This window comes from Rhinolophus ferrumequinum, chromosome 17 (genome assembly GCF_004115265.2).
Source record: "Rhinolophus ferrumequinum isolate MPI-CBG mRhiFer1 chromosome 17, mRhiFer1_v1.p, whole genome shotgun sequence".
Taxonomy (NCBI): Eukaryota; Metazoa; Chordata; class Mammalia; order Chiroptera; family Rhinolophidae; genus Rhinolophus; species Rhinolophus ferrumequinum.
The window spans coordinates 52,426,750-52,445,038 of NC_046300.1; the positions used below are offsets into that span (position 1 = coordinate 52,426,750).

The 18,289-nt window shown below is 34.1% G+C and overlaps 1 protein-coding gene across 2 annotated transcripts in view; it reads right to left on the bottom strand.

Annotated features, from left to right (window-relative positions):
- Positions 1-18,289, bottom strand: part of DENND6A (DENN domain containing 6A) — a 44,378-nt gene that overhangs the window by 8,672 nt on the left and 17,417 nt on the right. Inside the window, exons 5-12 of one of the 2 annotated variants that reach the window (XM_033132738.1) lie at positions 16,808-16,888; positions 15,646-15,691; positions 14,984-15,063; positions 13,800-13,862; positions 12,959-13,014; positions 6,900-7,022; positions 6,292-6,387; positions 4,058-4,152 (exon numbers count right to left, since the gene is read on the bottom strand). In XM_033132738.1, coding sequence (XP_032988629.1) covers positions 4,058-4,152; positions 6,292-6,387; positions 6,900-7,022; positions 12,959-13,014; positions 13,800-13,862; positions 14,984-15,063; positions 15,646-15,691; positions 16,808-16,888 — 640 coding nt within the window. Of the gene's footprint in view, positions 1-4,057; positions 4,153-6,291; positions 6,388-6,899; positions 7,023-12,958; positions 13,015-13,799; positions 13,863-14,983; positions 15,064-15,645; positions 15,752-16,807; positions 16,889-18,289 lie in introns of both variants that reach the window. The other variant, XM_033132737.1, reaches the window with a different exon arrangement.

An 18,289-nucleotide genomic window follows, 5' to 3' on the forward strand; every position in this document is an offset into this window, starting at 1 on the left:
CATTGCTTCAAATTTTCCCTTTTTGTGATTCAACTTGTAATGTATTTGTGTCAACTATATAAAACTGAAAATTTATGTGCCAAATATGAATAAAATACCCTGTAAGTGGAATTGAAAGCAACTCCTAAATTAGTATACAGACGTAGTATTCAAAGGTTCTTTTCTGTCACCTCCCAAAATTCTTTTGCATTGTAGAAACTTACGCTGCCACCAGGTGGTGATAGTGTATGCCACAACCACAGGGCTGAGTTACAGATGATAGGACTCCTGAGCAGAGCTGCTGTGTAGCATATACAGTGATTCTAGTCTTGAGGTCAACATTCTGTTGACCTCAAGAGAATCTAAACCACCATTCTAATTGGCAGAAAAATACCCCAAGATAAACATTTGAAAGTGTCATAAACACACTAAATTTAACAGACTTTCTCTTTTCCTTTCTCTGTCCTCCACCCCTCCCTTGGTCCTAGGTCTTCTAAATGGTAACTTCACCTGCCTGAAGAGATTTCTCAGAGCAGCAAGAATATTAGTTGGCAAAATATTACAAGAAAAGAAACTGCAGATCGATATCCATCATGGATACAGAGGTAAAAATCCTCAACAAAAATATTAACAAATTGAATCCAGAAACATAAAAAAGGACTATACATCATGACCAAATGGGATTTATACAAGGAATGCAAGGTTGGTTTAACATTTAACATCCAAAAATCAATTAATATAACATGTTAACAAAGGATAAGATCACATAATGATCTCTGTAGATACAGAACAAGTGTTTAACAAAATTCAACACCAATTCATGATAATCACTCTCAACAAACTAGGAACAGAAAGGCACTACCTCAACCTGATAAAGGAAGTCTACGAAAAACCTACAGCTAACATCATAATTAGACCTGTATTTTGAAAACTACAAAAACATTGCTGCAAAAATTAAAGATCTAAACAATGGAGAGACATTCCAAGTTTCTGGATTGGAAGACTCAGAATTTTTCAGTTGGCAATTCTCCTCCAAATTGATTACATATTCAGTACAATACCTATCAAAATCCCAGCTGGCTTTTTTGTAGAAATTGACAAAATGATCCTAAAGTTTATATTGAATGCAAAAGACCAAGAATAGCCAAAACAATTTTGAAAAACAAGAACAAAGTTGGAAGACTCACATTTCCAGATTTCAAAATTTACTATAAAAGTATAGTAATCAAGACATTGTATTATAAAGATAAGACATATAGATCAATGCAACAGAAATAAGAGTTCAGAAATAAACCTTTGTTTACAGCCAATTGATTTTCCACAAAAGTACTAATGTGAAATAAACAGAAAAAGGATAGTTTCTTCAACAAATGGTGCTAGGACAACTAGATATCACCATGCATAAAAGATGATTTTATACCCTTAACCCACATCATACACAAAAAATAACTCAAAGTGGTTCACAGACCTAAATGTTAAGTGCTAACGCAACAAAACTTTTAAAAGAAAACACAGGAGAAAGTCTTTGTGACTTTGAGTTAGGCAATGAGTTCTTAGACATAAAATCAAAAAGCTAATCCATAAAAGAAAAAAAATTGATTAGCTAGACTTTCCAAAATTAAACATATTTTTGTGGTTACCAGGGGCAAAGCATATTGGATAAAGGTGGGGGAATTGGATAAAGGTGATTAAAAGGTACAAAGATTGAGTCATAGGATAAGTAAGTACTGGGGATGTAATGTACAACATGATGATTGCAGTTAACACAGCTATATGGCACATTTGAAAGTTCTTAAGAGCGAAAGTCCTAAGAATTCTCATGACAAGAAAAAAATACTTTTTTGTTTCTTTGAAAAATCTGTATGAGATGACGGATATTAACTAAACTAGTTGTGGTAATACTTCCACCATATATGTAAAGCAAGTCATTATGCTGCACACATTAAACTTATACAGTGCTGTTTGTCAATTGTATCACAATAAAACTGGAAAAAAAATAAACACTTTTGTCCTTCAAAATATACCATTCAGAAAACAAAAAGAGGGCAGCCGGATGGCTCAGTTGGTTAGAGCATGAGCTCTGAACAACAGGGTTGGCAGTTCGATTCCTACAGGGGCCAGTAAGCTGCGCCCTCCACAAATAGACTGAAGACAATAAGCTGCCGCTGACAGCTGGTGGGACAGCCAGATGGCTCAGTTGGTTAGAGTGGGAGCCTTTAACAAGGTTGCCGGTTCAATTCCCACATGGGATGGTGGGCTGCACCCCCTGCAACTAAGATTGAAAACGGCAACCGGACTTGGAGCTGAGCTGCACCTTCCCCAACTAGATTGAAGGACAACAACTTGGAGCTGATGGGCCCTGAGAAAACACACTGTTCCCCAATATCCCCAATAAAAAATTAAAAAAACAAAACAAAAAGAGAAGCCATGTGTTGTAAGAAAATATTTGCAAATCATATACTGAAAACAGCTTTGTGTCCAAAATACAAAATACTCTTACAACTAAATAACAAGACAACCTAGTTAAAAATGGGCAAAAGATTCAAATCAACATTTCATCAAAGAAGATAAATGAACAATTAATAATTAGATGAAAAGATGCTCAACATCATTAATCACTAGGGAAACAAAAGTTAAAACTACCATTTCAAACCCACTAAATGGCTACAATGAGAAAGACAGACAATATCAAATGTTGGCTGGGATGTAAAGAATTAGAAACTCTCACACACTGCTGGTAGTAAGAATGTAAAATGGTGGGCTACTCTGAAAAACAGTTTGGCAAAAAATTTCTTAAAAAGTTAGACTTATCAATACATGTTACTTTACCAATGATTTTACGCAAAAATTCCTGTACTTACATCCCCAACATTGAGCCTTTTTTCATTGGAAAAAGATGATAAATAATAATTTACTATATTACAATTAATCAAATAGTCTATATTAATAGGATAAAACCATGAAAGTAAATATCAAGATTAAATTAAGATTAAGAAAATAACTTTTCATATCTTCTCTTAGCTAAGACATTGGTAACTGCCGTGCTCTGAATTATCTTTAATAATTAGATAGGACATAATGAAATGGCAAGAAACCATGACATCTACATAGTGCCATATGTTAGGCACTGTGTTTAATCCTCCGGGCAGACAAATTTGAGGCTTAAGGAAGCTGTATTGCCTCAGATCTGTGTGATCTGGGGGTGAAACCCTTTGTTCTTTCTTCTATGTCATAAGACGCCTAAGGATTTCAGTATAAGATTGAATCTAATATTTGTAAATAATATGATTTAAAATGTTATTCCCTGACTCTAATAATGTCTATGTAGATTTATCTATCTACTAGAAGATATCTTATAAAATATTATTAAATGTTTTAAATATACCTGTGCATACCAAAAGAAAAGTCTTTAAAAGTATCACCTCATAAAGTTATTAAAAAATATTTTTGTTATCTCCAGTTTCAACTATTTCAATGGAAAATTAAGGAACATCCAGTGAAGAATGTCATAGGTACCATTAAATTGGCATCTAAGTTAACAAAACTTCCAACCTCAGAATTCATTTACTCATTTAAAAACACTTTTTAAACAGCTACCACAAGCAAGGTATATATATCTTATTTCCTCAAGGAAAGCACAACCTTTTGACCACTTCCTTAACCAGTATCAGTACCACAGAAATGTAAATACTTGCTTTGAGACCTAACTGAGAATTTTGTGCCAAGTTGAATTAATTCAAGCTTCCATAAGGTTTTATTCAAGCAGTGCTGGAAATTCCTATTTAAGTGGACAATACATATACAAAAAGTAGCTCAAATTTTTAAGGTTTCATTTTCTTATAATTCATTTCATGTTTATAACACTGAAAGTACATTTTTTGGTAGGAGGAATGGGTTACACGTATAAGAACCTTTATATTTTAGTGACAAGTTATGCTCTTCTCCAAAGGCCCTCATTCAGGTTGCCTCAAAGAAGGTTGCCATCAACATAATTAAAAAGTATCCAAAAGATAAAAAGAAAGGGGAAGAAATAAACCTGCTGAGTCATATTACACACTAAAAACAGTTTATACTTTACCTGCTGGTTTAAGGTCTCCTATTCGAATAATGTGTGGCCAGTGCTGAAGTGTTTTTGCAAAAAATGGGTTGGTTACTCCTAATATGACTGAGGGCCTACAAAAAAACGAAACAAAACAAAAACAAAGTGAAAAAAAATATGAATGTTCCATCAGTGAAAAATAGTTTATAATTTCTTTTGAGTGAGTAATAAATACATTATATTTTCCTTTAGTCAATGTATTACATAGAAACTACATGCCAGATACCATGTTCATAGCATATAAAGATGAAAAGACATGGTCTTTCTAAAAGCACAAAGGAAGAAGAAGGGTATACATACCCAATGATGCCAGATATTAGAAGACAGTGAAGGTGGTATAAAATGTACAATAATTACAAAGGACATACTGTGTCTACCAGGGGATTAAAGGACAGCCTCACTAAAGAGATGACATTTGCACAAAGATATGAAAAATGAGCAGGAGTTCTTTGCCAAGTGGATAGGGTGGTAAAGGTGGTACAGAAGAACAAATAATATGTGCAGAACAATGAAGTGAGATCATGGTCTCTTCGTAGAACTACAAATAGTTCAGCATTCCTAGAGCACAAAGCAGGAAGCAGGAATAGTCAGAAATGAAAGCAGATGGGCAGATGTAGGCCAGATCATTAAGCACCAAGTTAATAAGCTAAGAAGTTTACATGTTATCTTGTAGACAAATGAAAGCTACTAAAGAATTGAGTGAAGGAATGCCACGTGAATAAAAATGTACTTATTAGAAAGGTCATTCTGGGAGAAATTTAGAAGATGCCCTACAAGGAGGGGAAGAGGTTTGGGAAAAATCAACAGCAAGTATGAAAAAGACTAGAGAGTGGGAAGAAAGCTTTGGGAAAATATAACAAATGTTATAAGAGATATTTTAGGATGTTGAATGGACAGAATTTGGTAATACTTGATGTGTACCATATTAGGGAGAAATTTATGATAATTTAGGTTTTTCGATAACTAAGTGAAAAGTAGTACCATTCTTGAAAATAGTAAGAGGCATCGGATTAGGGAAGAAAAGTAGGAAATAAAAAGAATTCAGTTCGAACATGTTTAATTTCTGGTGGCATTAAGATGTCCAGGTAGCAATGTGGTTTAAAAGCAAACAAACAAACAAAAAATTGGATATATAGGTCTAGACCTTGTAAAGATCTTGGTTAGGAAGATAAATTTCAGTCATCTGTATAGAGGTGTTAACAGAAGCTGTGGGTACAGATAAGATTATACAGAAAGAATTATCGGACTGAAATCAGAACACAACACTGGAGAACACCAACATTTAAGGGGTTGTGTCACAGAAAGAGAATTCTGCACAGGAGAGTGAGATGCACCACCAGACAACCATGTGAGAGTGGTATCAAGAGTTAAAATATTTTCAAGGTCAACAGTTTAACAGTACAAGAAAGGGAAAACAGGAAATATGAGACAATAATGTACCCACTGAGTCAGGCATTGAGAAGGGTCTTGCTGATTTCGGCAAAAATAACTTCAGTGGAGATGAATAAATCAAAGAACACAGCAGGGCAAGAGCCAAAATGGAAAGTGTAAGGTCTTTTTTCCCCTTTTACAGACTGGGAAGAATTTTCATGTTTATATACTGATTCGAAGAAGAGAAAGAAGGAAAAAGGAAGTTACAGAGCAAGAAGAGATAACCGATGCTGTAAGAGGTCCTGAAGTAAGGAAAGAAGACAGAACTGAAAGTACAGTTGGGTGACTATTATTTATTAGCTTCCACTAATAAATAAAATCATTCAAAGAAAATAAGATATTGACTCTTGAAATGTGAACCTGCAGCTCCTCAAACCTTTCCTCATAAAATCAACCTGCCAAGAAGTTCAAAATTTAAACTTTTAAATTATTACCAAAAATAATTCTACATATCGTGTTCCCCTGAAAATAAGACCTAGCCAGACAATCAACTCTAATGCATCTTTTGGAGCAAAACTGAATATAAGACCCGGTCTTATTTTACTAAAAGAACGGGTAAGGTAAGATCGGGTCTTATATACTATAATATATAGAGAATATGTATATATATATATATATATATATATAAAATACAATATAAAATAAGACCAAGTCTTATATTCGTTTTTGCTCCAAAACACGCAATAGAGCTGATTGTCTGGCTAGGTCTTATTTTCGAGGAAACACGGTAATTTGGTTATAAAGGTAATATTTGATTAATAAAAGTTATTTTGTTTACTCACGGGGCTTGAGTACGTGTAGTATATTCTTTGAATTCACTATCATGAATAGTGAAATAAGGTCGGAAATCACTGAAGTACTTCAGTGGAGAAATACAGCTGTGGAGCAAGAAGAACATGTAAAACAAATGACACAGAAACTAAAGGCCCTACTCAATAACATCTACACATATAGCAAACCCCCAATGGGATAATTTGTCTATTTCAATAAATGGTTAACTAATTTCAGGAAACTAGAAAGCAAATGGAAATGCATAATATGGAATGGCATATTGAAAGAACACTGGACTTAGGGCAGCAGATGGGGTGAAATTCTGATTCTATCATTCACTAGTCATTTGCCTTTTACTAGATAGACAATGACCATTCATGCAACTAACATTTACCAGGGGACAACTTCATATAAGTGAATGAACGTGCCTGTTGCTCGGAAAAACAAGAACATGGTTCCAGCCCTCATGGATCCCGAACTAATTTTCTCATACACAAAATGGTGCTATAATAAGCACTACCTTCTTACAGGGTTGTTGTGTGGAGCAATACGCGTGTACAAACATACCACAGATGGGAAAGTGCTGCAACTCTCACCAGCAGGAACCAATTATACTCACTTAACAAGTGCCAATACAGTCTCTGAAGACTCCGATGGTGATGGTGCCATAACGACAAGGGGCTCCCCCAACAACACCAGCTCCCAAAGCATCTGACTGTGGAAGAAAACTGGGCAGAAACACCTGAAAGGTATTTACACCATAAAAAGATTGTTGTTTATCCAATCTGTTTCTTAAGTTCCTATATAATCATTCTAAAAACTTCACAGTGATAGAAATTCTTCCAGCTATTTGTACCTTGATCTGATTTACAAATTCACTTATAATATGGGGATGCATATAAATACAAGTTCCTTTTATCCACATAAAAATATATCTCAATTCCACTCATTCCAATTTTTACAAAATTAAATGCAGTATATTGACACAGAGTGGCTGACAAACAATAAATGCATATAAAATAATTATTAAATTGTTGGACTGTATGGTAGATCTATCTTTATCAATATTGCTGTTACATTTGAATTTCTATTCTAAATATTTTGAAGGAAACAAGAAAAATTAATTTTCCAAAAAGATGTTTACTAGATGCACTTAGCTTAAAAGCAAATGCCTTCCATATTAAAGAATGATGAAAACAAATCACAAGGGGGAGTTCTAATGCCAAACAACAGAATGATTTCCTAGGTAGATCCTTCCCCTACAGACATGCTGCATATTTTTACAGCAGCCCTGGAATTGGGTGGAAGCCTGTCAGGATACAACTCTGGTACATTACTTAGCCTCCGATATTTGGTAACTTATTTATTTAATAATTCCTCCTGGTAGGGTAACAATTTTTTGTAGCATATTAGAGAAAAAAATACTTATGTATCTATAAAAATCATAACCAATCTACCTAGTTGAAAAGAGATACACACAAAAAAGAAAAAGGAAAAACCATAGCGTTTAAGCGCAAAAATATACAACAAATTCGTCAGATAAAAATTAGGAAAAGTTAATTTTAACTATTCAAAGGCAAGAAGACAAATGTGAAGTAAAAAAATAAACCAATAAATAGTTCAAGGATAAGGCAAAGGAGCGCTTCTTCCTCTTTCCTTCCTAAACAATTCAATCCTAAAGCAGAACACAATGCATGATAGGCATCTCTGCTAGGAGGGAAAGAAAGCCCCGTTAGCCCAGGGAGGGGTGTCACGGTTTGTGCAAGATAAAGTAGACATCCATGTGGAAGGGTGGCTTGCTATGGGGCTGTTTGAACCCAAATGTGGTAAGGAAGGTATACATACTCGTATGTGGAGGTGATCTGGTTTGGGGAGACAGAGCCCAGGAAGTGTGATAGTCATGAAGGGGCAGTGTGGTGTGGCATGGCACAGCCAGAGTTGAGGTTGTCCCTGGTGGGGTGTCAGAGCAAGAGAATGAGGGTGTCCACATAGAGAGGTGGCCTGGATAAGTAGATAAGTGGCTACCGGTGGCTGAGGAAATAGGGAATGGGGAGTAACTGCTAATGGGTACAGCGTTACTTTTTAAAATGATGAAAATGTCCTGGAACTAGAAAATGTCCCAGAACGAGTAGGGATGGTTGCACAATTTTGTGACTATATTAAAAACCACTGAATTGTATACTTTAAAAGAGTGAATATTATGGTATGTGAATTATATATCAATTTTTTAATTAAAAAAAAAAAAAAAAAAAAAACAAGCCTGGAACATCTTACACCAGAATGCAAGAAAGTGTTTAAAGAATGACAAGAATATGTCAAAAAACAGGCCAGCTTGAAGTGGATTCTCACTGGCCAAATTGGGGATAATCTGAAGATCAAAACAGATGACAATAATGGATTTTAATAACCTGTTGAATAAAATAGGAAACCAACAGTCCATTCAGACACACATAAATAATGTTGATATTTTAAAATATTTCTAAAAAATCAATGACACTCCTTTTAAAACATGGAGCCTAATTCTCTCCCTCTTGGTGTGGGCGAGATTAGTGGCTGACATGTAATAAAGAGGGTAAGTGATGATGTACAATTTGAATACTAGATCATAAAAGTCATTCTAACTTCAGCCTTCTTTCAGATCACCTGCTGGTAATGTTAGAACATTCTAGCAGCCCTATGTAGAGGTCCACGTGTCTAGGAATGAGGCCTCCTGCCAAGAGTCACAAGGAACTGTGACCCCCAGCCAATAGCCAAGTAAGCAAGCCCTCTAGAAAAGCAGACCCCAGCTCCAGTCAAGATCCTCCAGCCCCACTTGTCCAACTGACTAAAACCTCAGCTGACAACTTGACTGCAACCCTGTAAGAGATCCAGAGCTACAACTATCCAGCTAAGAAGTTCCCAGATCCTAACCCTCCAAAACTGTCAAATAATGTTTGTTCTTTCGAGCCTCTAAGTTTTGGGGCAATTTATTACACAGCAATAAACAACTAATAGACATACTTGTGGGGAGGTAAGCTACCTCCACACAAAATATTGAATTACAAAAGTAAAAAGAACTTATCAATGGAGAAGCTTGGAGAACACCATTTTAACCAAGTGATCAAAGGGAATACTTTCAGGACCAAGGCACACCAAACTTGAGTCCTGCCTCCTTACTAAAGAGGCAGAGCCTGAATGAATCTAGTCATGAGTAAATCCTAGACAAACCTAAACTGAGGGATTTTCTGCAAAATAACTGTCCTCTAATACACAAGAATGTCAGGGTCATGAAAGTGAAATGAAGATTGAGGAGCTGGTTACTCCGGACTAAAGGAGAGAGACTAGAGAGACATGGTTAACTAAATTAACAGATGATTCTGAACTAAGTAGTATGGTAACAACTGGTGACATTTGAATATGGTCTTAGTATTGATAGTATTAATTTGTCAATGTTAATTTTCCAATTTTGATGGCTGCATTGTGTCCTAATTTGTAGAAAATGAACACTAAAGTATTCAGGGATGATGGACATCAGTTTTCTGACTTATTAATACTATCAAATGATTCAGGGAAAAAGAGTTTTTTGGACTACACTTACCACTTACCACAGAGTGTGTGTGTGTGTGTGTGTGTGTGTGTGTGTGTGTGTGTATCAATCTTTCCAGAAAGATACAGCATGTTATAATCTTAAAAGTTAAAAGAAACTAACATGTATCAAAGAGCATCAAACACATTTTATATGGTGATAAGCTTGCTGAGTCTTTGAAACACAGGAACAGCCATAACTGTTGTCTATTCTGCCAATGGGGTAAAAAGGCAAAATCGCTTTACTATGTAGATGGAATGGGGGTGGGGGAAGGGGAACACAACAACACATAACTTATATGCTTCTTGCTGTCAAAGAACCAACAGCAAGTATCCTGAGATAAAATGTCCTTGATTCTAGGCAAGAGAACGTCAGTTTATCTCCACATAAAACTATCCTTCAGTTCCAAGCCCAACTTGGAAACTACATGAGAAGACTATTTCTATGATCAAGAGAGAGCTAAAACCAAAGGCATGAAAGGAGGGAAACAGGCCCCTTAACCTCAACTGTATCTCTGCCACTTAACTTCAAACATCTTTCCAGGTCTCTGTCCTTTGCTTGCAATCGCAGTCTTGATATAAAAATATCCCTTTCAATATGACTGATAAATATTTAAACTCTTATTCACACTAATAAATGTAAAATGTAAGCTCTACACACACAAAATAAAGTGTTGTCATGGATAAAGTATTAATCCAATCGTCAGATATTAATGCTTGGCACAGTACTGTCTCTATGTGAGGTTATCATTCTTAAAGGTTTGGTTTTCTCATCTCTTGAGCAACAAAAATTAAAAAACAACAAACTAACTTGTCCAACTTTAAAAACAATAACATATAATTCACATTCAGGAGAAAAGACACATACTAATCAAAGTTATTAGTGATAGAATTAATTGCCACAAAAGCAACAATAATTGATAACAAACCAGAAAGCATTAAGACGTGTACCCAGTAGTTCAAAAGCAAACATCTGGTTACCAAATCCTATATTAACTTCTGCCAATTCTTCAATTTATTCCTTAATGAATGAAGTATCAAAAACTATAAATAGTATGTATCACTATTAGTGTATGTTTCCTGTGATATTTATTTATTATTTGGGGGACACTTCCCCTTTTCATTCCAAGAATGCTACATTTATTTTATTTAAGGAAAATTAATTTGTTTTTAAGATTTATAATTTACATACAGTAAAATTCATACTTACCAAAGGTAAAGAATAGTTCCATCACCCAAAAACTTCCCTCATCCCCTTTGTAGTCCATTTCCCTTCCCCACACCCAGACAACCACTGATCTCTGTCCCTATAGTTTTGCTTTTCAAGAATATTATATGAATGGAATCATTCAGTAAGTAGCTCTTTAAAATTTGGCTCCTTTCACTAAAACATAATGCTTCTGAAAGTCATCTAAGTTGTTATCATGAACTGTATCAATAGTTCATGGCTTTTTTAATTGCTGAGTAGCATTCCATGCACATGCATATATCTCATTTTTGTTTATCCATTTGCCAGTAGATGGACATTTGCATTGTTTCTATTATTAGGTTTGTATATAAAGCCTCTATAAATATTTGCATACAGGTCTTTGTGTAGATATATGTTTTCATTTTTATTGGGTAAATACCTAGAAGTGAATTAGTGGGCTGTGCTAGGGCCAAGTATATACAACAAATCTAGCATATAAAAGTAATCAATCATTGAAGCATTCCATGCACTTTAAAGGTCACACACACACAGACACACACACACGCCACACACACAAAAAACAAACCAAAAACCCATTCTAAATCTTTCATGTGATTCCTGAATACATGTATTATTAGTATTTAGTAATTGCTCGTTTATATCGTGTTTCCTTGAAAATAAGACCTAGCCGGACCATCAGCTCTAATGAGTCTTTTGGAGCAAAAATTAAGACAAGACTCAGTATTATATTATATTATATTATATTATATTATATTATATTATATTATATTATATTGTACCCGGTATTATATTACATAAGTCCAGGTCTTATATTAAAATAAGACCGGGTCGTATATTAATTTTTGCTCCAAAAGATGCAATAGAGCTGATGGTCCAGCTAGGTCTTATTTTCGGGGAAACATGGTAGCAGTGGTTTCTCAAGCTGGGCTACACATCAGAACCATGCAGGAGCTGGAACTTGGGCACCAGTCCAAAGATTCTTATTTAGCTGATCTGTGTAAGGCACAAATATTGGTAACTTTTTTCTTACTCTTTTTTAAGTACTGTATTATCTGTCTTATTTTGCATTTTAAAAAGTTTCAAACATACAGAAAAATAAAGACAATAGTGTAAGAATTCCTTTAAACCTATCATCTAGCATTAACAATATTTTGCCGGGCCAGCCCGGTGGCTCAGGTGGTTAGAGCTCCATGCTCCTAACTCCGAAGGCTGCCGGTTCGATTCCCACATGGGCCAGTAGGCTCTCAACCACAAGGTTGCCGGTTCAACTCCCACAAGGGATGGTGGGCTGCGCCCCCTGCAACTAGCAACGGCAACTGGACCTGGAGCTGAGCTGCGCCCTCCACAACTAAGACTGAAAGGACAACAACTTGAAGCTGAACAGCACCCTCCACAACTAAGATTGAAAGGACAACAACTTGACGTGGAAAATAAAAGTCCTGGAAGTACACACTGTTTCCCAATAAAGTCCTGTTCCCCTTACCCAATAAAATCTTTAAAAAAAAAAAAACAACAAGATTTTGCCATTTTTACTTCATTTACTTTTTCTTACTGAAGTACTTTAAAACAAAACACAAGCTTCATGACATTTCACCTCAAAATACTTTAAAATGCATCTCTAAAAAAAAAGTGCATTTTCTTACATTATTACGATACGATCCTCACAGAAAACCAAACAAAAAATAATTTGTTTCTACCATGTAATACACAATTCATATCCAAATTTCCCTGTCAAAGCTAATATCATGTAACCAGGGATGAACCATTGATTTTAACATGTGAAACATAATGACTATTTTCTTCCAGTTTTTTCCACATTTCTTTCATAAAGAACATTCATTTTCTGAAGAAATTAGCATCACACAGCAAAAGAGAAAAGGCAATTGAAATTTTTTACTCTTTACCTGAAAAGATCCACCTCATGAACAGTAGGTAAAATAACAGATATATGTGTGTCCGCCTAAAATATAGAAAAGAAAAAAATAGAGATGTCATTAAAATTTACAGAAACTGATTTTTTAAATATGCCTACTTATCTTAGGATCAATAAGCCATATTGCCCTATCTTTCAAAATTCTTTTCTTCCAGAAACCATAAAGAGAGTGGGTCTTACCAATCTCCCCTAACACACCAGCAGGTCAAGGACAACACAGATTCCATGAATAAAGCATGAATCCAATAGTTAGATGTTAGATTAATTCACAACTGTATGAAATACTACCGTAATATTGATTGATATATATATAACAGGCAAAATTAGCTTTCCTATTGCTCTCCATTTTTATTCAACGCAAAAAGAACAATGAAAATGTTAATAAAACATTTCAAATGAAAAATTCAATCCCACCTATGAATATAGATGTAGCTTTGGGAAAAATGAAAGGCAATCATAACTACAGAATCCTTTTGACTAAGTTTCCTAAAAATAGAAGTCTGCTGACCACTCTAAAAGTTTGGTAGAATTAAACTTTGTTGGAAAAAATATTTACTTTCCCCTGACCTCACAATTACAGCATAAATTCTAAGTTCTCGACAGTACCTACCAGAGAAAAGAACAAGGGGAAAAAAAAAACAAACCTGAGACCATCAGGAAGTTTATCATCAATTCATTAAAATCTCATTTAATAGGATATTTCAGTAATATTCAGAAATGTATCGTAAGTCTAAGAAACTGCATTTACTAGTTTAAAAATTCTGTTATAGAGACTATGTGTGCTGGATTATTCTACTATAGTACAACACTACCTGCTGAGTTAACTGCGCTATTTGAGTTGTCCCAGGCTTATCATGACATGTGGGAATTCGTACCTTAAAAAGAAAAAGAAGAAATTAACTTTGGCTACAAAAGAATGCCATTTCTATAATTTCCTAATCCCAATACAATGAGGGATCAGAAGCGCTCTATCCTGCCAATAAAAAGGTACACTTAGCAATGCCTAAAAAGCCACAAAAACAAAGTATTTATCTCAGATTAAAATACTAAAGTCATATTTATTTTCAGTCACAGCAGAAGGTAAGTGAACCAAGGTCTCCATACTCCCATACATACAGAAATCACTAACCCAATGAGAAGTACATGTGCTGAAAAACAGAAAAAGGACATCAACTTTATACCGCTTCCTGTTTATTGTTCCAATCTTTGCTTCATTAATGTACACACACCCAAACACACCCTCTCAAGCTTGCCAAACTATGGGATAAATCTCACAGGAAGCCATGAGAACTCTGAACCCAGAACTATGAGCACTACTTTTGATGATTTCCCTGGGGGGAAAAAAACAAAACAGAAAACACCGCTCTTACAGAAATGAGCACATCTAAAGAGAGAGCATTGCCAAAAATAAGTCCAACTTGAAAATGAATTATGTAATTTTACTAACCATTGTCACTCGAATAAATTAAAAAAAGAAAATGAATTGCAAAAGCACTTAGAGCACATTCATACAAAACCTAAGCGCAAAATGCTAATTCATTTTTAAAAAATGAGAGAAAGAAAACTTAAAGAGAACAATACCCTAGGATGGACATGTATGGTCTGACATTACATGTTAAGATCACTTAAGACTAATAACCAATGGCTTTCCTAATTTCTTTTAATTTTTAGTAATTCATACTCGATTCTACAAGTACCACCCATCTCTGCAGGGCCATGGAGTAGCAGAATTCTAGGTGGCATTTACATTCACATATATAAGAATGACCCCCTTATGCAAACTCTACAAGATAAAACAGATTGGTAGCCCTTGGTGTTGTGTAACTAATGGTTCTGTGCAGCAGGATGAATTTTGGTATTTCTGTAACTCCTCCTATCAAAGAAAAACAAGTAAAAGCAATAACAGGACTGAATGTCATTAGGAAGCTAAAAAGTAAAATTCACGTGTGAACTTCTTAGAGACCTTTTAAAAATCAAATTAAATATAAGCTATTACCTTCATTACCACCCCAGTAATAGGCAGGTATAATGTTTTCCCTGGCACTGGGGCAGGCCATCGATCAACATCATTACAAGCTGAAAAACATAATAAAGTATTTCCTTAGTATAAGTGGAAATATTAGAATATAAAAAATGGAACATTAGAAATTAGAACTCTATTTTCTATAGAGCAGGAAAAATATAGTGGGAAGGATGGAAGATAAAAGGTAAAAGTAGTGAAAATATCTTATATTCCACCAGAAATATACCTATGTTCTAGGATATAAATTGGTTAATAAAAATTTTTAAAGAAACAAAATAAAAGGATAAAAAGTGAGTTTTCCTATTCATTTACTACTGCTAAAATTAGCTACAAAAGCTACCATCTGGCAGAGGTCTTCTCTCTGTATCAAGTGGTATCAGAACTATCAACTCAATATTTCTATTATTATCCTAATAAATAGGCATCATCTATATTGTAAAAACAGATAAAAAGATACAGTATTTGGTATTTCTAGGTAAAGATACCAGAAGAATAGTTTTACATCTCTCCCCACCATACGGCCTTAAAATTCTTAACTAATTTTTCAGGTCAACTTCATTTTTATCAGATCATTTCCAGTAAAATTGTTAAAACTCTTTCATAAAGGTAACTAACTCACACAGTGTTTAACTCACCTGCTTCCAGATAAGGTTCGCTCTTTTCAAAATACTCTGGTGCTATCTGTTTGAGTACAGTGTGAAAAAAATGAATATAAGGTAGTTTGCTGATCAAAACCAAAGACTGGAGGGAAAAAAAGAAACAATTTTTAAAATTTCCTAATGATTATAATTTAAGTTTGTCATTTCTTACATAATCAATTACTAACAAGCTACATTCAGCAACAAAAAAACAACATGGCTTTTGAAATAAGACTTTTATGGTGGATGATTAAAAGGAAACAAAACTACAGTTGCAAAATAAAGTTTAACCTTATTACTACACTTTAATAGCATAAAGGCATATTCACAGATTTTCCTGCTCTTCAGGAAAAAGAATTTCCTATAAACAGACCAATGGATAATTTCCAAAGCCTAGTTACTAACGTCTTTAGCAAAGCAGTATCAGGAATTAACTAGATGAACTCCTCCTAAATAAGGAAAGAGCAAACTGTGATACTTTTTCAAATTAAGATCTATGACTATTATATTTTAGAGTTCCATGGTCATAGTCACGTGCTTATTAAAAATGGTGACTTTACAGTTTGAACACTTCAGATAGAGAGTAGGCTAATTTTCTTAAAATCTTTTTTTTTTTTTTAAACTACTTTCAACCTTTCTATCAAACATCAATTATTGGTCAAGGCACATTCTGATTACAAAAGGTAAAGAAGGGTCCCTGTTAGCTGGGACCCTGCTAGAACTAATTTTTTTTAAGAAAGTGAAAGGCTGTACATTTAGAGTTAAAACAGTAATGACTAAGATGTTGCTAAAGTGTATTTACTAACTCTTCAGAAAGATACTGCAGGCTTTAATTAATTGTAACTATATTACAATCTGTTTATTCTTTCCCTTATTCTAAATGTAAAAATTAAGCAGTCTTCTACTTTTTACAGTTTCATAAATAACTGTAACTTACTGTCAGGAATCTAGTACAGAGATAGCAGAAAGGCAAAATTCAATGGCAGTTAAAAATCTAGGAACAGGTGTTTACAATCTAAAAAAGCAAAGATAAAATATGAATTCTAGTATGTTTAAAGATAAAATATCAAAGACTTTAAAGACTGTTCATTCGAACATTTTCTATTTTTCTAATAGCAATATAAAAATATTTTTTTCTATTAGTGTATATGAAAATTACCTTCTGAAAGTAGCCTCTTTTTAGAGATTTGTCTCGAATTTGTCGGAAATACACATATCCATAAAAATAAGCAGGATCTTTCTATGAAAGAAATGACAAATTAAATATACAGTCATCTTTTATTATTAACATCAGGTTCCTATATAAATCTGAACTGAGTTAAGAAGTATACACAAAGAGCTAGTTATGCTTTTCCACCAACACTAACAATAATTATGACAGTAATAGACAAAAACCTGCTAACTCCCAAAGATGAAATAATTGTAACTAAAGAACTAAAGTCATATTTTCTCCCTATAGCTTACTCTCCTTATGTTCTTTATTCGTATCTGTACTAATTAATGGGAGTTAGGAAACAATCAAATTTTATTTTCCCCAATGTTATATTTATTTTTAAATTCCACCTACAATTTTGAATTAGGGTCAGTTTTAACAAAATGAGGTATCCTAATGTAAAATTTCAAGAAAGAAAATAACAGGAGTTAAATGCCAATCTGAATCTTACACACGGAGTTGTATTTTTACCCAATAATAATGAAACATTGGAATATTTATCAACATACAATTTTAAAGGTAATTATATTCCAAAAAATTTAAGAAGTTTCAATATCCTAATGGAATAAACGTTGGTCCAGTTCCTTATTTGATTGTTATTCTTTAAACAAATACTAATCAACCACCTACTTGGAATAAGGCACTGTGTTAGAGAACATAAAAAGAGGCATAAGACAGTTCCTTAAGGAGATCACAATGTAAGAGAGAGAAGAAAAGTACAAAAATGACCATTACAGAATAGGAGGGCAAGTGTTGCGAAGAAAGCACAAAGCGTCACAAAGAGGCCAAGGGGGAAGAAATTATTAATACCTCTGTCTATAGATATTGATAAAGATTTCATAGAGGCAGATGGTTTTGAATTGGGCCTTGAAGGATGGATATAATTTAAATAAAGACAAAGACATTAGAAGGCCAGGAGTTTGAGCAAAAACATACAGAAACAGAAAAATACAAGCTATTTCAGGAAAAAGCAAGATAAAAGTAGTTCATTTTGGCTAAAATATGACACCTCATAGAAGGGAAATGAAGCTGGAAACTGAAAAGGTGAAGACCTCATTTTTGGAGGCCCAAAAATTGAGGACAAGGAAACAGGACTATCATTAGATCTTTATTCATTAAACAATAGGTAGTCATTTTAAATTTTATTTATTTTTATATATGTACACTTTAGCTGGCAACAGTGTGTAAGACACACTGCATTGGAAAAAACAAAAACATGGGATATCTTTGGGCAAATATCTGATTCTCAATAGCCCTCAATTCCTTCATCTGCAAAAGGAATGTTCTCAGAATTCTATAGGGAGGACTAATAAGATACTATATGCTTATTGATACAATCCCTAGAACATAAAAAAACTTTAATAAATAGTAGCTATTATTATATTATCATCAGTTAAAGAATATATTAATAGTGATAGCAAAAGGTCA